The sequence below is a fragment of the Oncorhynchus clarkii genome, chromosome 24 (genome assembly GCF_045791955.1).
Source record: "Oncorhynchus clarkii lewisi isolate Uvic-CL-2024 chromosome 24, UVic_Ocla_1.0, whole genome shotgun sequence".
Taxonomy (NCBI): domain Eukaryota; kingdom Metazoa; phylum Chordata; class Actinopteri; order Salmoniformes; family Salmonidae; genus Oncorhynchus; species Oncorhynchus clarkii.
The window spans coordinates 26,293,203-26,317,994 of record NC_092170.1 but is presented as its reverse complement, the minus strand read 5'-3'; the positions used below and the strand labels follow the sequence as shown (position 1 = coordinate 26,317,994).

General features: G+C 42.0%; 1 protein-coding gene and 1 pseudogene across 4 annotated transcripts in view; one reads left to right on the top strand and one right to left on the bottom strand.

Moving 5' to 3' along the window:
• The window catches only part of LOC139382196 (neurofibromin-like), a 106,109-nt gene that overhangs the window by 28,749 nt on the left and 52,568 nt on the right, over positions 1-24,792 (bottom strand). For all 4 annotated transcript variants that reach the window (XM_071126075.1, XM_071126076.1, XM_071126077.1 and 1 more), the window contains one exon: positions 5,464-5,896. In XM_071126075.1, the coding sequence (XP_070982176.1) occupies positions 5,464-5,896 (433 nt within the window). The remainder of the gene's footprint in view (positions 1-5,463; positions 5,897-24,792) is intronic.
• Positions 18,169-20,689, top strand: LOC139382582 (proteoglycan 4-like; annotated as a pseudogene).

The window sequence follows — 24,792 nt, the reverse complement described above, 5'->3', positions numbered from 1 at the left end:
GACAACAATGACAACACAGACCAGCTGTTATGCTGCTAACACAAAGCAGGACTCAATAACCAATCAATTCAATCTTCCACTTTCCCTTTTGGCAACAAACTAATCTATTCAAACTGATTGAGGCATAGAGAAGTGAAAAACATGATTTTCCTGTGTTTTTTATACTGCATATTTCTACACTATGAGGATGGAATAATATTGTAAAATTGTGAAAATGACATTGAAGCTGTTTGAAAAGACTGCCTGAAATTTCAGCCTGTTTTGGTGCTCTGGAGATTGGTGCTCCCATGGTAACATCACCATGCTGTAAATGAGTTAATAAACCAATAATAAAGAGAGGAAGTTTTGGTGCTCTGGAGATTTGACCTCCCATGGTAACATCACCATGCTGTAAATGAGTTAATAAACCAATAATAAAGAGAGGAAGTTTTGGTGCTCTGGAGATTTGACCTCCCATGGTAACATCACCATGCTGTAAATGAGTTAATAAACCAATAATAAAGAGAGGAAGTTTTGGTACTCTGGAGATTTGACCTCCCATGGTAACATCACCATGCTGTAAATGAGTTAATAAACCAATAATAAAGAGAGGAAGTTTTGGTGCTCTGGAGATTTGACCTCCCATGGTAACATCACCATGCTGTAAATGAGTTAATAAACCAATAATAAAGAGAGGAAGTTTTGGTACTCTGGAGATTTGACCTCCCATGGTGACATCACCATGCTGTAAATGAGTTAATAAACCAATAATAAAGAGAGGAAGTTTTGGTGCTCTGGAGATTTGACCTCCCATGGTGACATCACCATGCTGTAAATGAGTTAATAAACCAATAATAAAGAGAGGAAGTTTTGGTGCTCTGGAGATTTGACCTCCCATGGTAACATCACCATGCTGTAAATGAGTTAATAAACCAATAATAAAGAGAGGAAGTTTTGGTGCTCTGGAGATTTGACCTCCCATGGTGACATCACCATGCTGTAAATGAGTTAATAAACCAATAATAAAGAGAGGAAGTTTTGGTACTCTGGAGATTTGACCTCCCATGGTGACATCACCATGCTGTAAATGAGTTAATAAACCAATAATAAAGAGAGGAAGTTTTGGTGCTCTGGAGATTTGACCTCCCATGGTGACATCACCATGCTGTAAATGAGTTAATAGACCAATAATAAAGAGAGGAAGTTTTGGTGCTCTGGAGATTTGACCTCCCATGGTAACATCACCATGCTGTAAATGAGTTAATAAACCAATAATAAAGAGAGGAAGTTTTGGTGCTCTGGAGATTTGACCTCCCATGGTGACATCACCATGCTGTAAATGAGTTAATAAACCAATAATAAAGAGAGGAAGTTTTGGTGCTCTGGAGATTTGACCTCCCATGGTGACATCACCATGCTGTAAATGAGTTAATAGACCAATAATAAAGAGAGGAAGTTTTGGTGCTCTGGAGATTTGACCTCCCATGGTGACATCACCATGCTGTAAATGAGTTAATAAACCAATAATAAAGAGAGGAAGTTTTGGTACTCTGGAGATTTGACCTCCCATGGTGACATCACCATGCTGTAAATGAGTTAATAGACCAATAATAAAGAGAGGAAGTTTTGGTGCTCTGGAGATTTGACCTCCCATGGTAACATCACCATGCTGTAAATGAGTTAATAAACCAATAATAAAGAGAGGAAGTTTTGGTGCTCTGGAGATTTGACCTCCCATGGTGACATCACCATGCTGTAAATGAGTTAATAAACCAATAATAAAGAGAGGAAGTTTTGGTGCTCTGGAGATTTGACCTCCCATGGTGACATCACCATGCTGTAAATGAGTTAATAAACCAATAATAAAGAGAGGAAGTTTTGGTGCTCTGGAGATTTGACCTCCCATGGTGACATCACCATGCTGTAAATGAGTTAATAGACCAATAATAAAGAGAGGAAGTTTTGGTGCTCTGGAGATTTGACCTCCCATGGTGACATCACCATGCTGTAAATGAGTTAATAGACCAATAATAAAGAGAGGAAGTTTTGGTGCTCTGGAGATTTGACCTCCCATGGTAACATCACCATGCTGTAAATGAGTTAATAAACCAATAATAAAGAGAGGAAGTTTTGGTGCTCTGGAGATTTGACCTCCCATGGTGACATCACCATGCTGTAAATGAGTTAATAAACCAATAATAAAGAGAGGAAGTTTTGGTGCTCTGGAGATTTGACCTCCCATGGTGACATCACCATGCTGTAAATGAGTTAATAGACCAATAATAAAGAGAGGAAGTTTTGGTGCTCTGGAGATTTGACCTCCCATGGTGACATCACCATGCTGTAAATGAGTTAATAAACCAATAATAAAGAGAGGAAGTTTTGGTACTCTGGAGATTTGACCTCCCATGGTGACATCACCATGCTGTAAATGAGTTAATAGACCAATAATAAAGAGAGGAAGTTTTGGTGCTCTGGAGATTTGACCTCCCATGGTAACATCACCATGCTGTAAATGAGTTAATAAACCAATAATAAAGAGAGGAAGTTTTGGTGCTCTGGAGATTTGACCTCCCATGGTGACATCACCATGCTGTAAATGAGTTAATAAACCAATAATAAAGAGAGGAAGTTTTGGTGCTCTGGAGATTTGACCTCCCATGGTGACATCACCATGCTGTAAATGAGTTAATAAACCAATAATAAAGAGAGGAAGTTTTGGTGCTCTGGAGATTTGACCTCCCATGGTGACATCACCATGCTGTAAATGAGTTAATAGACCAATAATAAAGAGAGGAAGTTTTGGTGCTCTGGAGATTTGACCTCCCATGGTGACATCACCATGCTGTAAATGAGTTAATAGACCAATAATAAAGAGAGGAAGTTTTGGTGCTCTGGAGATTTGACCTCCCATGGTAACATCACCATGCTGTAAATGAGTTAATAAACCAATAATAAAGAGAGGAAGTTTTGGTGCTCTGGAGATTTGACCTCCCATGGTAACATCACCATGCTGTAAATGAGTTAATAGACCAATAATAAAGAGAGGAAGTTTTGGTGCTCTGGAGATTTGACCTCCCATGGTAACATCACCATGCTGTAAATGAGTTAATAGACTAATAATAAAGAGAGGAAGTTTTGGTGCTCTGGAGATTTGACCTCCCATGGTAACATCACCATGCTGTAAATGAGTTAATAGACCAATAATAAAGAGAGGAAGTTTTGGTGCTCTGGAGATTTGACCTCCCATGGTGACATCACCATGCTGTAAATGAGTTAATAGACTAATAATAAAGAGAGGAAGTTTTGGTGCTCTGGAGATTTGACCTCCCATGGTAACATCACCATGCTGTAAATGAGTTAATAAACCAATAATAAAGAGAGGAAGTTTTGGTGCTCTGGAGATTTGACCTCCCATGGTAACATCACCATGCTGTAAATGAGTTAATAAACCAATAATAAAGAGAGGAAGTTTTGGTGCTCTGGAGATTTGACCTCCCATGGTGACATCACCATGCTGTAAATGAGTTAATAGACCAATAATAAAGAGAGGAAGTTTTGGTACTCTGGAGATTTGACCTCCCATGGTGACATCACCATGCTGTAAATGAGTTAATAGACCAATAATAAAGAGAGGAAGTTTTGGTGCTCTGGAGATTTGACCTCCCATGGTAACATCACCATGCTGTAAATGAGTTAATAAACCAATAATAAAGAGAGGAAGTTTTGGTGCTCTGGAGATTTGACCTCCCATGGTGACATCACCATGCTGTAAATGAGTTAATAAACCAATAATAAAGAGAGGAAGTTTTGGTGCTCTGGAGATTTGACCTCCCATGGTGACATCACCATGCTGTAAATGAGTTAATAGACCAATAATAAAGAGAGGAAGTTTTGGTGCTCTGGAGATTTGACCTCCCATGGTGACATCACCATGCTGTAAATGAGTTAATAAACCAATAATAAAGAGAGGAAGTTTTGGTACTCTGGAGATTTGACCTCCCATGGTGACATCACCATGCTGTAAATGAGTTAATAGACCAATAATAAAGAGAGGAAGTTTTGGTGCTCTGGAGATTTGACCTCCCATGGTAACATCACCATGCTGTAAATGAGTTAATAAACCAATAATAAAGAGAGGAAGTTTTGGTGCTCTGGAGATTTGACCTCCCATGGTGACATCACCATGCTGTAAATGAGTTAATAAACCAATAATAAAGAGAGGAAGTTTTGGTGCTCTGGAGATTTGACCTCCCATGGTGACATCACCATGCTGTAAATGAGTTAATAAACCAATAATAAAGAGAGGAAGTTTTGGTGCTCTGGAGATTTGACCTCCCATGGTGACATCACCATGCTGTAAATGAGTTAATAGACCAATAATAAAGAGAGGAAGTTTTGGTGCTCTGGAGATTTGACCTCCCATGGTAACATCACCATGCTGTAAATGAGTTAATAAACCAATAATAAAGAGAGGAAGTTTTGGTGCTCTGGAGATTTGACCTCCCATGGTAACATCACCATGCTGTAAATGAGTTAATAGACCAATAATAAAGAGAGGAAGTTTTGGTGCTCTGGAGATTTGACCTCCCATGGTAACATCACCATGCTGTAAATGAGTTAATAGACTAATAATAAAGAGAGGAAGTTTTGGTGCTCTGGAGATTTGACCTCCCATGGTAACATCACCATGCTGTAAATGAGTTAATAGACCAATAATAAAGAGAGGAAGTTTTGGTGCTCTGGAGATTTGACCTCCCATGGTGACATCACCATGCTGTAAATGAGTTAATAGACTAATAATAAAGAGAGGAAGTTTTGGTGCTCTGGAGATTTGACCTCCCATGGTAACATCACCATGCTGTAAATGAGTTAATAAACCAATAATAAAGAGAGGAAGTTTTGGTGCTCTGGAGATTTGACCTCCCATGGTAACATCACCATGCTGTAAATGAGTTAATAAACCAATAATAAAGAGAGGAAGTTTTGGTGCTCTGGAGATTTGACCTCCCATGGTGACATCACCATGCTGTAAATGAGTTAATAGACCAATAATAAAGAGAGGAAGTTTTGGTACTCTGGAGATTTGACCTCCCATGGTGACATCACCATGCTGTAAATGAGTTAATAGACCAATAATAAAGAGAGGAAGTTTTGGTACTATGCCAATCACAGCTAATTTTCAGTTTGCCTCCCCACTCCCTTCCCTGACAGTTCTGTCAGAAACTGCTTGAGAAACTGCCCTTTGCTAAAAATATTTTTTCCTCTTTCTTTTTGACCATTTTAACGTAAAACAATCACATTAAGGTACTTAATTGTTACCCAGAAATGATTTGATATTGCGACAAATGTCCAATGCACTTTTTTTTGTAAACAATTCTTGCTGTTCCTGCCTGCCCTCTATCTCCATACTTCCTTGTTCCCCATACCCTGTTTTCCATGTAGCCAGTGTGAAAGTTAGGGTTACACACAGACCATACTGACCTTGATGGAGACCTTGGTGTCCTTGTGGGCCACTTTGAGGGCATTGTGGAACACCTTGAGGTCCTCCTCCAGGGCTAGCGTGGCTGCGGGGAGCTTCTGCTGCTCTGCCTCTACGTGCTCCACCAACCGCACCGGCGAGTCGATGAACTGCACCCGCTTGCTGCCCTTCAGGCCTGTCAGCAGCCTCTCATGGTACTTGGTGTACTCCCTCACCCACGTGTTGCAGTTGTACACATAGACCACCACCACGTTCTCGTAGGCAAAGCCCGGGAACACCACAAACCACTTGGACAAGAAGTCTGTCTTGAAGCGGTTGCTGGGCCCCACGTGGGTCAGGTCCACTACGATCTCGTAGGGCTTGGCGTAGTAAGGCTTCAGGGTCAGCAGCACATGGTAGATTAGAAGGTCTCCGTTGATCTGGCCTGTCTTAAACCTGCGGAAAGAGAAGGGAAGGAGAAGTTGAGGATAGGTCTGATGGAAGATGAGTTGGTAGAAAGTGCACTCTCAGCCAGCCAGGTCTACCTCTAAAAATAAATACTTTTACCGGTTAAATCAATTCCAAAATACTGGTATTTTCTGGTCTCTTTGGTTTAGATAGAACAGTCTCACAGTGGATTCATACAGATAAAAATCACAAATTCATACCATTCTGAAAGCACTTCATTTGTGCATGAACTTGTTGTGAATGAGCTTTCTATTGTAATACTGTACACAACATATTTTTGTTACAGGGCTCTTCTGAAATAGAGATCTTGGTCTCAGCATGACTGTCAAAACAACAGTTAAATAAATAAAAAATAATTCAGCTTCTCAGGCCTAGAAAGAGTTCATCGCTAGCAGTATTATTAGTATCATTTACTGGTAGCTGGCAGTCTCAGACTGAATTGTGGGCTTATACTAATTTACATACACCCTTGTGTCTCTTTTCAGACGTCGTGGGCTACAGAGGTGGAGGCTCAACGAGCCCAGAAATAACCAAGTCAGAAAAAGACTGAAGGGGGAGGGGGGTACATTTCAAGAGGCTTGGGTCACAGCAGGTGCCAATTCTGACGCCCGCTCCTTATACTGACATATTCCCAGTCAGGTTCACCTTGCCCCACACTCACTCACTCACTCACACACACACTCACACACTCACACACACACACACACACACACACACTCTCACTCACTCACTTACTCACTCACTTACTCACTCACAGGCTGTGCCCTTGCCCAGGTAAGTGATGCCCACACAATCTCCAACATAAATTGTACAAAAAAAGTAATGACCAAATAATGTGTTTCTGCGGTAAGACTCAGCTTATTTTAAGTGGACATTGCAACGAAAATGACAAAACGACGATTTGGACAAATTTAACATAGATGTCTAGATTATTCTGACATTTACTGTACATAATACGTTCCTGAAAGGTACTGCATAAATAACTTGTAGCCAGTTAGTTCTATGGTAAGGCAAGTCTACTTCAGTAACACATTGACTTATTAATTAATTAATTTAGTAAACTGTGATGTACTGTGACAGAATGGAAGACTTATCTGGGCTAGTTAGCAAAATGTTTTATAAATCACGTCTGGTCTTATCAGGTGAATGATAACGGCAGGGAGAAGTAATAAACTTTCACAACTCGGTAGATATTTTTCATTATTTTGACCTACTCACGTAATTTGAAGAGGAAGTGTAAACGCCAACATAGCCTATTTGTAGAAAAGGTCATCCAAACACATTTTTGCTAAATGCAGCCGTTTATCTGGTTAAACAAAGGTTAGCCATGTGTTGGCAAAAATGTGGAAGTCAAGAAAGCTTACCAGCAGCACTTCCCGTGACCCGTACTCGCGGGTGCTTTTCAAAGTTTATGTCAGACAGTGTAATAAGCTCCAATGAGTGTAATGAACTCAATATTAGGAGTTGAGAAATAAAGTTGACATCATCAGAAAGAAGATATTTTCTACTGTAAATATGTAATTCAAATTGTGTTTATTTTGTTGTTGGTAGGAATGTTTATTGGGGGGGGGGGGGGGGGGGGGGGGGGTCCGCAAATAATACATTTTAAAAAACACCCTGAAATCACTCTGCAGACCCCTAAGCATACGTATCTCATACAACTTCTATAACTATATTTAAACGTTAATAACCTCTTATGGCTGCGATCCCCGTACAGGGATCAACATCAGGGGAAATTTCAGAGTAACAACTAAAAATACAACGTCGTAACATTAAACATTCTTGAAAATGCAAGTGTTTTACATCCTTCAAAAGATTTGAATCTTGGTAATCAAACTACGTTTTCCGATGTAAAATAGCTATTACAGAGAACAAATACCATGCTTTTGTTTAAGAGCAATCAACAACAGAAACATTTTCCGCCATGACAGTTGTTACACATTCACATCTGAAGGTAAAATTATGACTTACATTCTGATATCTTGCTCTTATTTCTCTTCCTGAGGGTCCCAGTGATCAAATGAAGTGCCGTTTTCTTTGATAAAATCCATTTTTATAGCCTAAATCAAAACATTTTGTAACCCGTTTGTGCTGTGAATTCCATCTCTATCAATTTTTTACAGAGCATTCGACGTAATTACACACAGTAAACCATGGTTTATCTAGTCATGGTTGGTTTCAGTGCATTCCTCTGGATGTTTGCAACACAGCCAAACGTCATTGTTTTTTTTTACGGGGAGTATTGACCGAAGTGAACTGATTTGAAGACTACGAGCAATGACTACCTTGCGCACCAATAATTTTAGCGAAGCTTCGTTGATTGACTGTACTTCTGCCCAATGACCACTAATCTTCTTGAAATCTAGCAGGGTAGATAGCCAATGAGCTGAGGTAAACGCCAGTATGTAATGGTTTTGGGTTGGACCACCATTCCTTGTTTGTAAATGCACGCGTAAGGAACTCCATTCTCGCCTTGACCATCAGAGGAGTTACTGTGACGCTTGTTACGCACAACAGCATTTTGGAAAGTTGTATTTTCAACGATTCCATTTAAGACATCATGGCGAATAAATCATGAAAAACGAAGTCAAAGTATACAGATTTGCACCAGATTATAGAAGAGATTGATCGGGAAAGTGAGACAGATTTTTTGTTTGAGGAATCTTTGAGTGTTATGATTCAAACAGGAGCTGAGGAGCTGTTTCTGCAAGGACAGGACATACTTCTGGAAGGGTAAGTGCTAATGCTGTTTTATGAAATATAAATATATATGGTCCTGTGTCTGCTGGTCTTTACTGTGGCCCGTGCCCCTCGCCCCACCCGCAGTAATGTGGACCTGGTGAGTGGCATAGGCTACGAGGGCACGGAGCACACAGAGGGGGCATAGTGGGGCCCTGCGATGCCAGCGTCATGCTGGAGGAGGTCCAGGTGGATGATGAAGAGCAGGGAGAAGAAGAGTGGAAGGAAAGGGAGGAGTAGCAGGCAAGAGGTGGGGTAAGGAGCCAAACGGGGGATTCAGGAACGGCTGGAGAAATGTCCATGCAGATGCAGTGTTTCAGCTCCAGTGATTTGTGTCTGGAAGTCCCACAGGATCTAGAGAACATGCCCCTAGTGGTGTGATGAGCATTGCATGCACTCCCTCTAGCCTCAGAGAGCCATGCCTGGCTAGGAGCTTAACTTCACTAAGGCACAGAGATATCAAATGGCCAGATCACCTCCAGTCTTATGCCTCAACAAGTCAAGACCAATAATGTTATTTTTTCTAAGAACTGCATCTATATGTAATTGAATTTAGGAGCTTTTACATATTTGTATTGTAAAATGCAATAATCTGATGTAATTTTGATTTCTAGAGAGAACTTTTGAATTGGTGGTAGGCTATCGGCGGCAGTAAGACATTCATTTGAAATAATGTGCAATAAAAAGTGAATTGACCCTTACTGCAAAGGTTCAACTGCCAAAGTGAATTGACCCTTACTGCAAAGGTTCAACTGCCAAAGTGAATTGACCCTTACTGCAAAGGTCCAACTGATGAAGTACATTTACCCTTACTGCAAAGGTCCAACTGATGAAGTACATTTACCCTTACTGCAAAGGTCCAACTGATGAAGTACATTTACCCTTACTGCAAAGGTCCAACTGATGAAGTACATTTACCCTTACTGCAAAGGTCCAACTGATGAAGTACATTTATCCTTACTGCAAAGGTCCAACTGATGAAGTACATTTACCCTTACTGCAAAGGTCCAACTGATGAAGTACATTTACCCTTACTGCAAAGGTCCAACTGATGAAGTACATTTACCCTTACTGCAAAGGTCCAACTGATGAAGTACATTTACCCTTACTGCAAAGGTCCAACTGATGAAGTACATTTATCCTTACTGCAAAGGTCCAACTGATGAAGTACATTTACCCTTACTGCAAAGGTCCAACTGATGAAGTACATTTACCCTTACTGCAAAGGTCCAACTGATGAAGTACATTTACCCTTACTGCAAAGGTGCAACTGATGAAGTACATTTACCCTTACTGCAAAGGTCCAACTGATGAAGTACATTTACCCTTACTGCAAAGGTCCAACTGATGAAGTACATTTACCCTTACTGCAAAGGTCCAACTGATGAAGTACATTTACCCTTACTGCAAAGGTCCAACTGATGAAGTACATTTACCCTTACTGCAAAGGTGCAACTGATGAAGTACATTTACCCTTACTGCAAAGGTCCAACTGATGAAGTACATTTACCCTTACTGCAAAGGTCCAACTGATGAAGTACATTTACCCTTACTGCAAAGGTGCAACTGATGAAGTACATTTACCCTTACTGCAAAGGTGCAACTGATGAAGAACATTTACCCTTACTGCAAAGGTGCAACTGATGAAGTACATTTACCCTTACTGCAAAGGTCCAACTGATGAAGTACATTTACCCTTACTGCAAAGGTCCAACTGATGAAGTACATTTACCCTTACTGCAAAGGTGCAACTGATGAAGTACATTTACCCTTACTGCAAAGGTCCAACTGCGCAAGTACATTTACCTTTACTGCAAAGGTCCAACTGCGCAAGTACATTTTTCCTTACTGCAAAGGTCCAACTGCCCAAGTGAATGTAACCTTACTGAAAATGTCCAACTGCGCAAGTAAATGTACCCTTACTGCAAAGGTCCAACTGCCCAAGTGAATTTACCCTTACTGCAAAGGTCCAACTGCCCAAGTGAATTTACCCTTACTGCAAAGGTCCAACTGCCCAAGTGAATTTACCCTTACTGCAAAGGTTCAACTGCCCAAGTGAATTTACCCTTACTGCAAAGGTCCAACTGCCCAAGTGAATTTACCCTTACTGCAAAGGTTCAACTGCCCAAGTGAATTTACCCTAACAGCAAAGGTTCAACAGCCCAAGTTAAATACCTTCACTGCCAAGGTTCAACTGCCCAAGTGAATTCTCCTTACTGCAAAGGTTCAGGATCTCTGTACTGGTGGATCATTGACATATTAGTCATTTAGTGGTGGTCTTATCCAGAGCGACTTTCACCTAGCTGACTTGGTGAAAAATCTGTTCAAGTGCCCTTGAGAAAGTCACTTTCACTTTCTCAAGGGCACATGGACATATTATCCACCTAGTCGGCTCTGGGATTTGAAACGGTGACCTTTTGGTTACTGTGTCAACGCTCTTAAACGCTAGGCTGCGTGCCGCCCCTACACTATGCCAACTATACATAATGGCAGTAGTAGTACTGGGAATATTTGATTAACTAAGTGTAATATTGAGTATATGTAGAAAGTATATTTTGTTGAACATAAGACATGCGTCAAATTGAGATATCTGGTTTTGGACTGGTTGTACACTCACAACTACAATATGTAATAGAATGGAAGCATATCCTGTTTACTTGTCTGGTCCTGTACCTGTTGAACTTTGGTCTTGTACGTCTATTTATCTTGTTTGATGTTGTTTTTTAAATATTTTTTATAAATTCAAATATGCCAACATGCTTGCTCTTCAGACATGAGTTAAGTTAAAATTATTACTTTACACCAACTCAAGTGAACTTCCTTTCCCTCATCTGAAGTGATTCCATGCACAAATACTATATCAAGAGTAAACTTTGAACATCTTGTTGCCATCCTTGGCTGGGCACAAAGAATGCATTGGGTCTGCAAAGCCTCCTTGCTACATTAATAAGTCTGCCCCTCTACCTCCGTGTGTCAGCCGAGCACTCACAGAACTCCTAAATCTTCTGTTTCCACTCATCTCTCTACTAAGTCAAACTTCTTTTCTACTTTCTGTAAAAATACAATGTCTGTTTAAATGCCCCAACCCAAATAAATGGCTGTTTTGTAATCATGTGTGAATGAATGGCATTCTTGTTTCAAATCGATGGAGTAAGAACACAATGGTGTTTAGACAAGAGCTTCAGAAAATGGTGGTCTGCAATCAGTGCTCGACTTTGACTGAAATAGGTTCCGGTACTCATTTTGGGTACTGTTAATATTTAGGTGGAGGAGCTCCACAATACTTTTGATCTAATATTATATGAGAAGAGCAGGAGCTCCACAATACTTTTGATCTAATATTCTATGAGAGGAGCTCCACAATACTTTTGATCTAAGATTCTATGAGAGGAGCAGGAGCTCCACAATACTTTTGATCTAAGATTCTATGAGAGGAGCAGGAGCTCCACAATACTTTTGATCTAAGATTCTATGAGAGGAGCAGGAGCTCCACAATACTTTTGATCTAACATTCTAGGAGAGGAGCAGGAGCTCCACAATACTTTTGATCTAACATTCTAGGAGAGGAGCAGGAGCTCCACAATACTTTTGATCTAACATTCTATGAGAGGAGCTCCACAATACTTTTGATCTAACATTCTATGAGAGGAGCAGGAGCTCCACAATACTTTTGATCTAATATTCTATGAGAGGAGCAGGAGCTCCACAATACTTTTGATCTAATATTCTATGAGAGGAGCAGGAGATCCACAATACTTTTGATCTAACATTCTATGAGAGGAGCAGGAGCTCCACAATACTTTTGATCTAATATTCTATGAGAGGAGCAGGAGCTCCACAATACTTTTGATCTAACATTCTATGAGAGGAGCAGGAGCTCCACAATACTTTTGATCTAATATTCTATGAAATTAACAGGAACTCAAGCAGTAGAACATTTAAAAGTGCCGGTACTCAGCCCCTGTCCAAGTCAAGCACTGACTGCAATGAATACAGGGGGTGGCATGTGTACAACGATCGCAGTGAAATAGATGCTGTGAAATGATTGAGTTTGAGTTTATTTTATTTTTGCAGTGGCAGTGCACATTAATCAATGTTTCAGTAAAAGTGCCGGTTTTAGCCAGCCGGCTAATTTTCAACCGCAGTTCCTGTGCAAGTTATTAAAAACAATTACAATATAGACAATCATTGAGCAGTGAGCACACGCAGAGCAACATAGGACAAGAAAGACTTAGCATACAGACAGAGCAACAGAGAACAAAAAGCTGCTAGACATTATTCCATTCATGTAAAAAACCTCTCCTGGCACTAGTTTAATAGGTTCTATTTATATAGTCAATTACAAAAGTGTATGTTGTATTTCAATTTATATCAGGAACATAGCCCCTAGGACAGTTTAAAAAACTATTATTTAATTGAAATATTAAAATCTCTGCCCTTGATTAGGTTGACTGAAGATGCTTTATTTTGACACAAACTGCATTGATGAACAAGAACATGATGAAGAACCAAGTGTCAAGTCGAATTGCAATCCAAACTCGGACAAAACAGAAATAGGATATAAACTGAGTGTACAAAACATTAACACCGTCCTAATTTGGAGTTGCACTTTTCCCTAATTTTGTTGTGTTATAGCTTGAATTTAAAATCAATTCAATTGAGATGTTTTGTCATTGGCCTACAAACAACACCCCATTATGTCAAAGTGGAAACATGTTTGTAAGATTTCTAACAAATGAACAACAAATGAAGAGCTGAAATGTCTTGAGTCAATAAGTATTCAACCCCTTTGTTATGGCAAGCTTAAATAAGTTCAGGAGTAAACCTTTGCTTAACAAGTCACATAATAAGTTGCATGGACTCACTCTGTGTGCAATAATAGTGTTCAACATGATTTTTGAATGTCTTCCTCATCTCCGTACCCCACACATACAATTATCTGTAAGGTCCCTCAGTTGAGCAGTGAATTTCAAACACAGATTCAACCACAAAGACCAGGGAGGTTTTTCAATGCCTCGCAAAGAAGGGCACATATTTGTAGATGGGTAGAAAAAACACACAAAAAAACAGACTGAATATCCCTTTGAGCATGGTGAAGTTATTTATTACACTTTGAATGGTGTATCAATACACCCAGTCACTACAAAGATACAGGCGTCCTTCCTAACTCAATTGCTGGAGAGGAAGGAAACTGCACAGGGATCTCACCATGAGGCCAATGGTGACTTTAGAACAGTTATAGAGTATAATGGATGTTAGGGATGCACAATATATCGGTGACCATATCAGAAATCGGCCAAAATTAGCTAAAAATGCCAACATCGGTATCGTCCCGATGTCTAGTTTAACGCCGATGTGCAAAACCGATGTCAAAGCTGACGTGCATACCTGATGTAATGACGCCACGTAAAATGTTGCGCTACACGTGCAACACAGCATTACTTACCAAGCCCACAATGTCTGCTGTGTGGATCGAGCAGTCAACAAGTCGAGCAGTTATTTGAAATAGTAAGACAATTTCAGCGAGACAACTTAAAGGCAAAATCCATGAACGGCAAGATAATGGAATCCATTGCCCTTGACAATCAACCGTTCTCTGTCGTGGGTGATATTGGCTTTCGCCGACTGGTCGAGCACCGGTACACACTACCAAGTGTGCTGTTGTTCATATGTTGCCCTCTCGGAGTTACACAGTAATAGCGTCACTGCTATTAGCTTCACGACTGACATGTGGACCAGCGATATCAGCCCTATGAGCATGCTAAGTCTGACAGCAGAGTGAGTCATCGAGGATTTCGTACTGAGGAAAGTTGTATTGCATGCTCATGAATATGCTGGTTGTCTCATCGTGCACCAGCGACTCCTGTGGCGGGCTGGGCGCAGTGTGCGCTAACCAAGGTGGCCAGGTGCACGGTGTTTCCTCCGGCGCATTGGTGCGGCTGGCTTCCGGGTTGGATGCGTGCTGTGTTAAGAAGCAGTGCTGGGTTGTGTATCGGAGGACGCATGACTTTCAACCTTCGTCTCTCCCGAGCCCGTACGGGAGTTGTAGCGATGAGATAAGATAGTAGCTACTACAACAATTGGATACCACGAAATTGGGGAGAAAAAGGGGTAAAATAAAAATAAAAAAATAAATAAACTTCACATATACATACAGTTGAAGTCAGAAGTTTACATACACTTAGGTTGAAGTCATTAAAACTCATTTTTCAACCACTACACACATTTCTTGTTAACAAACTATAGTTTTGGCAAGTCAGTTAGGACATATACTTTCTGCATGACAAGTCATTTTTCCAAAAACAGTTTAACAGATTATTTCACTTATAATTCACTGTATCACAATTGACTGTGCCTTTAAAAGCTTGGAAAATTGATGTCATGGCTTTAGAAGCTTCTGATAGGCTAATTGACATCATTTGAGTCAATTGGAGGTGTACCTGTGGATGTATTTCAAGGCCTACCTTCAAACTCAGTGCCTCTTTGCTTGACATCATAGAAAAATCAAAAGAAATCAGTCAAGACCTCAGAAAAACAATTGCAGACGTCCACAAGTCATCCTTGGGAGCAATTTCTAAACGCCCGAAGGTACCACGTTCATCTGTACAAACAATAGTACGCAAGAAAAACACCATGGGACCACGCAGCCGTCATACCGCTCAGGAAGGAGACACGTTCTGTTTCCTAGAGATGAACGTACTTTGGTGCGAAAAGTGCAAATCAATCCCAGAACAACAGCAAAGGACCTTGTGAAGATGCTGGAGGAAACAGGCACAAAGGTATCTATATCCACAGTAAAACGTGTCCTATATCGACATAACCTGAAAGGCTGCTCAGCAAGGAAGAAGCCACTGCTCCAAAACCGCCATGAAAAAGACAGACTATGGTTTGCAACTGCACATGGGGACAAAGATCGTACTTTTTGGAGAAATGTCCTCTGGTCTGATGAATCAAAAATATGACTGTTGGCCATATTGACCGTTGTTATGAACACCATCCCAACCGGTAAGCACGGGGGTGGCAGCATCATGTTGTGGGTGTGCACTTCACAAAATAGATGGCATCATGAGGATGGAAAATTAGGTGGATATATTGAAGCAACATCTCAAGACATCAGTCAGGAAGTTATAGCTTGGTCGCAAAGGGGTCCTCCAAATGGACAATGACCCCAAGCATACTTCCAAAGTTGTGGCAAAATGGCTTAAGGACAACAAAGTCAAGGTATTGGAATGGCCATCACAAAGCCCTGACCTCAATCCCATAGAAAATTTGTGGGCAGAACTGAAAATGCGTGTGCGAACAAGGAGGCCTACAAACCTGACCCAGTTACACCAGCTATGTCAGGAGGAATGGGCCAAAACTCACCCAACTTATTGTGGGAAGCTTGTTGAAGGCTATCTGAAACCTTTAACCCAAGTTAAACAATTTCAAGGCAATGCTACCAAATACTAATTGAGTGAATGTAAACTTCTGACCCACTGGGAATGTGATGAAATAAATAAAAGCTGAAATAAATCACTCTCTCTAATATTATTCTGACATTCTTAAAATAAAGTGGTGATCCTAACTGCCCTAAAACAGGGACATTTCACTAGGACTAAATGTCAGGAATTGTGAAAAACTGAGTTGAAATGTATTTGGCTAAGGTGTATGTAAAGTTCCGACTTAAACTGTATGATGAAATCCTGGTAGAGAAGGAAACAACTTAACAAGTGAACAACGAAACAGCACTGCAAGTAAGTGAAAGAAATAGGTTTTGTTTATGTTTCACTGGTAATGGGGACATATGTAAATGCCAACAAAATCACTTTTTGGTGAGTGTGGTTGTGTGTGTGTGTGTGTGTGTGTGTGTAGCCTTTATTTAACTAGGCAAGTCAAACAAGAACAAATTCTTATTAACAATGACGGTCTACCCCGGCCAAACCCGGACGATGCTGGGCCAATTGTGCGCCGCCCTATGGGGACTCCTGGATGATGGCCTTCGAGACAGAGTTACTCTGTCCAGTGTTTGTGTTCTTTTGACCATCTTAATCTTAGCTTTTTATTGGCCAGTCTGAGAAATGGCTTTTTCTCCTAGCAACTCTGCCTCAAAGGCCAGCATCCAGGAGTCACCTCTTCACTGTTGACGTTGGGAATGCTGTTTTGCGGCGACTATTTAATGAAGCTGCCAGTTGAGGACTTTAGTGAGGTGCTTGTTTCTCAAACTAGACACTCTAATGTACTTGTCCTCTAGCTCTGTTGTGCGCCGGGGCCTCCCACTCCTCTTTATATTCTGGTTAGAGACAGTTTGCAGTGTTCTACGAAGGGAGTAGTACACAGCGTTGTGCGAGATCTTCAGTTTCTTGGCAATTTATTGCATGGAAAAGCCTTAATTTCTCAGAACAAGAACAGACTGAAGAGTTTCAGAAGAAAGTTCTTTGTTTCTGGCCATTTTGAGCCTGTAATCGAACCTACAAATACTGATGCTCCAGATACTCAACTAGTCTAAAGGACAGTTTTATTGCTTCTTTAATCAGAAAAACATTTGACATAATTGCAAAAGGGTTTTCTAATGATCAATTAGCCTTTTAAAATTATAAACTTGGATTAGCTAACACAACGCTCAATTGGAACACAGGAGTGATGGTTGCTGATAATGGAACTCTGTACGCCTATGTAGATATTCCATTAAAAAATGTGTTTCCAGCTACAATAGTCAATAACAACATTAACAATGTCTACACTATATTTCTGACCAATTTGATGTTACTTTAAATGGACAAAAAAATAGCTTTTCTTTAAAAAAAAAACAAGGACATTTCTACGTGACTCCAAACTTTTGAGCGGTAGTGTACATGAAAAGAGAAATGTGGGCTTGATATTGTTGGCATGTGAAAGGAAGGAGAACAACGCTGTAGTGGTGACCACAGTCTATGTTCAACAATTCAACTGAAAACACTGAAACAACCACCGTCTTTGACACTACGCCCTAGACCTTGCTGTGTTTCAATCTTTTTTTAACTGCATCTTATTTCTGTTGACAGTTTTAAACCAAAAGCACAAATACAGAAAACAAACACGACTGTATAATTGAACAGAATGAGTGATAGCGACAACTGAAACACTTCCCATGTAACAGGATTCAGCAGCAAGGCGGCCAACTACTTTTACGCCATCTCTACAGGAGTGATAGGCAGCTATTATTTAACAGAAACTTCCCAAGAGCACAACATTCAGTACTGTCTGTAACAAACTATATGACCAAGACAACTATCCCAGAGTGCATATTAAAATGAAATATGTACATCTTTGTAATGAAACATCCAGTGCTAAAATCACAAACCCCTCTTCTTCCATCACTGTAGACTTTGCTCTGTTAAAACAAACAGGGTGTCATCTGTCATCAGACCTCAGTTTCACAGCTCTCACTTCCTGTCAAGTGAGGCAAGCGAAGGTTCTGTATTCTACCAGGCTGTGGCCTCGCAGCCTTCTACAGCGGTTGGTTTCTGGGCTTCATGTACACCAAACTATGGGGACCTCTCCCAACTGAGACACACCAACTCATACAGTTAAGGCCGGCCAGGATTCGAGGGTTACATCCTGTGCAGGCTCAGGTGAGTACAACCAACTTTAGGGTGGGTGATGTAAATATAAATGGGTTATTGCAAAATATGTGGCTCTAATGAGGACATGTGTAATATGCCAGAGAATGTGCAAGCAGTTGTGAACAAAAGCCTTATAAATACAGAGTTGTTTGTGGGATGTGGGAGTTTTAAATGGTAGGAGGGAAAAAAGCACATTATACAAACACTATCACTAATGTAAGCTAATCAATACTGATTGGACAAAGACATCCTGATGTGAAACATTATAAGCCATTCATTCTTAGAAATGGGACAAAACCAGAAAATATTGTTTGATTCCTCCATTAAACATTCGGATCGTATTAACAGATCACATTTACTCTAAATATTGTATGCCTACTTTGAATTGTAGTTGAGGAAGGAAATGCCAAAAGTGGCAATCACATTTTACCACACAGCCCTTTATGCTAAAATGTTGCTTGTTTCCTCATGGTACAGCGCGTTTGTAGATACAGTAATGACAGTTGCTTTTCTTCTTTTCATCCATCAGTCATCAGGACACAGCAGAATTCAGATGTTAACAGGAAACAGCAATGGAGGGAAAGCGTCTTGTTATTGTGTTGTTTCTGTGGATGCTGCCACGGGGACTGAATGGCACAGTGACACTTCAACCTAACCTCCACTCTACCAACTTCAGAAGCAGTGAGGTTACTGCAACTTCAGACAATAAAGTTTCACCCTTAGAAATGGCTCAAGAGCCCCTCAACAACGCACCGGATGAAGGACAACATAGCACTGTAGCATCTTCAGTTGAGTTGAAGCTCACAGTGAAAAGTGAACCACAGACTTCAGACCAGGTGTCGACCAGAAACATTCTCAGCCACGATCAGCCTTCAATGCAGCCTTTGCGTATGAGCACAAAGAGGAACTCCCAGTCACCTCAGGACCGCCAAACAACCAGATATAAAAACAAGTCTACGGTGGAGATCACAGCAGATAGAGTCCGGGAAACTTCGCCCGCTATGTGGAATCAACCTCTGGTAAGGCAAGTTACACCCTCCGGCAAGGACGAAGTTAGTCCAACAGCATCACCTAGACCTTCTGAGTTGTCCACTCAAACAACCTCACCGACACCAAATCAACCAACAGAGATCCAAACAGGGCCTACTACGTCCAATTCTCCAATATCGCAGTCCAACGACTCCACAGACAGGAACCGACCCACGCCAACTGTTGTTGGATTTGGAGTGAGACCAACTAGAGCGGAATATACTTTGAACACAGGTGGAGAGGCTCAACTATCCAGCACCGCCTCCCAGGCCCCAGTCACAAGCAGGAGATCAACCCCTTCACACCCCACTGAAAGAGGTCCAACAGGCCCATCTGAGCTGCCTAGTGCTGCCACTTCCCCCACCACCCTACCTCCATCTACAGCCATGACCAAATTTTCAACCCACGTCTCCACTCCATGGATGTCGACCAAGCCTGCCAAGACCCTTGCCACCACTGAAGCCTCTGTTACTTCTAGTGTTGACGTTACCAGCAGCAAGGGTCAATCCACACCAATGGTCCCCACTAAAAAAGAAGTTGCCACTGCCACCACCACGGCAAAAAAGAAACCAAAGCCTCCGACAAAAACTGCAAACAAAGACGAGCGAAAAAAGACGGGGAACCATGGCACAGTGGTGGCTGTACTGATTGGTGGGACGCTGTTCATGATGCTGGTGGGTTTCGGGGTCATCTTCGTGAGGAAGCAAAGACAACAGAGGATCCAGCTGCAGAATACAGCCTGGGCAGGCCCCTCTCCGTTTCTGGACGGTGGAGTCCAGTCTCAAAAAGATTATGACGATAGTGGTGATGTCCATCTGAGGGGCTCCAATGGAATCTCCTTCTCTGGCTTCCTGTCTCAGCAACTCTCCAAGAGGTTCTCTCTGATCCAGGATACTGACCAGGAATTCCAGATGGGTGAGATTCCGTCAGGAAGTACATTCGGAAGAGAGACGGTTTCAGATTGTTAAACCGTGCAACGGGACTGCTGCGTTAAACAAAGAAAATACTGAGGAGGTACAACTTCCAGACAACTCCTCATCTCCTCTGCCACCAACGTCTTCAGAGACCACTGCCACAGCACCCACCCATGACCATCAGCCTCCTTCCAGGATGTTGATCTGGGGCCAGACAATGCTCCCAATCGCTCTTCCTCTCCCTCTCATACGCCACCAGATATCCCAGAAGCTGTTCCTCCACCACTGTTGGGTGTTCACCTGCGTCCCCCCTCAGACCAGGCCAGCCCCCCTACACCAGAGAGCACATATTTCCCCATCCCCCCGGACCCGCCTTTACCCATCTCCAAGCAGTGACAGATAGCAACACACAGGAAACCCAATCTCCTCCCCCACCACCCAACAAAGGAAACCACTTAAACCAAAAAACTAAACTGATGCTTATCAGTGTTTTGCTTCCTCTATCTATACCTCTATCTGATGAAACATTCCATGAAATGGATCTTCAACTAGGCTTATAGCCATAGTTTGATTGTGAAAAGCAAGCTAACCCTCTCCCTATTTAACAGGATAACTGACATTGGCCACAATAATCAGCATTTTCCCCCTATGATCTTTCTTTGGTATGAAGGCAACCAAACGTACACTCAGAAAGCTTTCCCAAATGTTTTGATTCAAGATGTGGATACTTTTCAGATCCATTTTAATTCCGCCTGACCAATCTGTAGCAGTGATAATTATTTCATGCTACAATATTTGCTTTTCTCCAGTGTACTTTTTTGGAGAGAATCACACAGGATGTAAAGGCCTAAACATCAGCATCATACCCTGTGGTGAGACAATTCAGAGAAGGATGCACTGCTGAAGTAATGTAATTGTAATATTGTGTGTGTGTGTGTGTGTGTGTGTGTGTGTGTGTGTGTGTGTGTGTGTGTGTGTGTGTGTGTGTGTGGCAAGTGAACATTCTCAGAGCATAAGTCAAGTCAATGAAAACAATCTACCCAGGCTGAAACGTTCATGGTGAAAGAAGAAGTACTAAAAATAAATGAAACGAAAGGGTGAATTATATAATTAAACTGAGGAACAACAGATAAAATGAATGTGAGAAAGAGTGAGCAGGGAGTTAGTCTCTCAGTGGGGCTGGCCCAACACTGTTAGTCAGTGCCTTACTGCAGTGTTGCAGTTGCTCCCAGTGTACTTCAGAGCTGTGCAGCAGTACACTAACAGTAAAGAGAGACAGAAAGAGGGAAATGTCAGACCCACAAAAAATGCCTCAATGTCTCATTGTTAGGAATTTTATGAATAATGACTAAACAATATCTACATTTAAATAGAACTATAACTAATTAAACTCTACCCTGTTTTACAATATCTGATTAAATCATGTTAGTTCCTAAGAAAGAGGTTATGTAGCATGGATAAGGGGTAATTGGAAATGATAACCATTGTGTAGGAAGGAATGTGTGTGTGTGTGTCTTAAGTAAGCAAAGAGGGTCATTAACCTATGTTTGAACCGACTCAACTATAACTCTGTGGCGATCACTCTGCGGCGGTTTTCTGTATCTGGAACTGTCTGCTAAAGTGGTAATAAATTATGTTGAGACTTCAGGAGTTAATCCAGATATATTGTGTGTCATGTATGTGCGCTAGAGAGTTGTAATGAACTTTTGAACCTGCTTTGTCCTGGTCGAGATGAGGAAGGACATTTTAAAACCTATGACGTCATATGTGAAATATAAGCTGTTGTACATGGTTCTCGGGGCAGCGCGCTCTCGAGAATAAATGCTATTGGCTAATTTTGATAGACTGGTCTCTGTCTATTTTATGCAAATAAGGATCTTACAAATTCTTAGAACCAGACAGAGTGATTTTAATTGAATTGGTTAATGAACACATATAGGAATTATTAAATTCCTTTAACACTCATCTGAAGAGAAACCACAGAAACAAGATGGGAGACGGAAAGCAACCACCACGCCCAATCACCTACACATACTTGTCAACAAATTAGATGTTAAATGCTTGTTGTTCATCAATCACGTATTTATGCAATAAATCCAATTATGGTAAATACTGGTGTGAATTTGTGTACTACATTAGCCTCATACAGTGAGGCAGACTACAGGCTCAATGGTTAACGCCAGGCTATAATTCATTCTGCTGGGTGGTGATTGAGGAAAGCGCATCATTTGCCTACACCACAAGCCAATCCCCCACTCCACCCGCCCCTGCCGCTCAGATGCCAGCCACGACACCTGCTTCATCCCTCCCTATAAAGAGCGTTGCCTGGAAGATACAGCCATCATAAATCCATTCCCTCTCACCACCCCCCAACTACTGAAATTCACAACTTCTTCCAGGCATATTCTCCAGCTGAGTACTAAAAGGGATATGTTTCTACTGAAAAATGATTGTAGAACTCCCTGTGTTGATACTGCCACAGACATGAAAGAAACACAAGAGAAGTAGAGAGGAAGCAGCACGAGAAGCAGCTAAACTTGAGAATAATTTCAGTCCTGTTTCATTCATTCTGTTTCAACTCTTTACACATCTGCAGTTCCTAGTCTGATGTAGATTTCAAACCACCAACTCAGTCTGTCATATCAGGCCTGTCGGGGGTCAATCTTAATCTCCAACACAAACAGATGCCATGTTCATCTCAACACAGTCGGTTCAATTTGCAACAAACAGAATCCATGCCATGTTCATCTCAACACAGGTCAATTCGTTCTACTATCATGACAAGCTATTGTAAGAGTATGACTTTTAGTATGACTATACATATTTTCTGTGCTCATCATTCTAAAACAATTGCATGTGCTGTGACTACCGTTGGTTTTCACACAAGTAGATTGCAAGGTGGGAAACCTTCTGTGAAAACATATTTTCCCTCGTACAAACACTTGTGGTTTGTGTATGCAATTCTCTTGATGCTTCAACTTATTAACAAAGCTTTCAACATGACAAATTTACAGAACTCAGATAGTCATTTTCAATGATCCCATCTAATAATCTAAGATGAATAGCCCACATTAGTTTGATATCACAGACTCTCACATCTTATTGGTTGAACACCCGGAACACACACAGCAGATTGGAGTAGCTATGCAGTTTCACACTTTGGATTGGTCTGGTGTTGCCATGCTAGCACCATGCACTGCACTATGGAGGGTATTTCTTACTGCGTTTCATTTGCTGACATTTTTTCTGGAGAATTGTGAATGGTGATTGCTGCCAGCAATTCATGCTGGCTTGTCGCTGACTGATATTGCCAGCAGTAGCAGGGCGGCCTGCTTCGGCAGAAGTGCAGAATTAAATATTCACTGTTTGCTTACGGCTAGTTGCAGAACAGAGCAGTTCTGTGGTGCTAAGTACGGAATGCCTAAAACAATAAGCATGATGTTATGCTTCGTGTATATTTCCACGAGAGAAGCCCCAAACCTACTACAGAGGACTATTTAATTGGCCAGACACAATCTGCCAAACTATTAAAGAATGACACAGCCAGACAGACAGACCCAATCAGGGAAAGGCATGTGGGCACAGAAGTGACTTCATGAAGTTCTGATTTAAAAACATAATTACAATCTAAATCTCCAGTGGCACCCCCACCCCCCCCACTCCACTCAAAATGAAGTGATCAAATCACAGCACACACCCCCACTAAAAACTAGGATGAGACAACTGTACCGTTAACACAAAAACAGTGCTAATTCGCTGCTGAGGGCGGTGGAGGCAGCCAGTCGTTGCAGGTGCCAGATGTGATGTTAGATACAGGGCATTCGGAAAGCATTCGGCCCCTTTCACTTTTTCTACAGTTAAGTTACAGCCTTATTCTAAAATAGGACAACAAGCACACAGCCAAGACAATGCACGAGTGGCTTCAGGACAAGTCTCTGAATGTCCTTGAGTGGCCCAGCCAGAGCCCAGACTTGAACCCGATCAAAGAGTCTCTGGAGAGACCTGACCCCCTCTGCTGCCTCATTAGCAGCAGAGGGGGCCGGCACTGTGCTGCAATCCTCCATTCCTCTCCCCCCCTGCCTCATTAGCAGCAGAGGGGGCCGGCACTGTGCTGCAATCCTCCATTCCTCTCCCCCTCCCTGCCTCATTAGCAGCAGAGGGGGCCGGCACTGTGCTGCAATCCTCCATTCCTCTCCCCCTCCCTGCCTCATTAGCAGCAGAGGGGGCCGGCACTGTGCTGCAATCCTCCATTCCCCCCCCCCCCCCCCCCCTGCCTCATTAGCAGCAGAGGGGGCCGGCACTGTGCTGCAATCCTCCACCCCCGCCTCATTAGCAGCAGAGGGGGCCGGCACTGTGCTGCAATCCTCCATCCCCCCCCCCCCCCCCTGCCTCATTAGCAGCAGAGGGGGCCGGCACTGTGCTGCAATCCTCCACCCCCGCCTCATTAGCAGCAGAGGGGGCCGGCACTGTGCTGCAATCCTCCATTCCTCTCCCCCTCCCTGCCTCATTAGCAGCAGAGGGGACCGGCACTGTGCTGCAATCCTCCACCCCCGCCTCATTAGCAGCAGAGGGGGCCGGCACTGTGCTGCAATCCTCCATTCCTCTCCCCCTCCCTGCC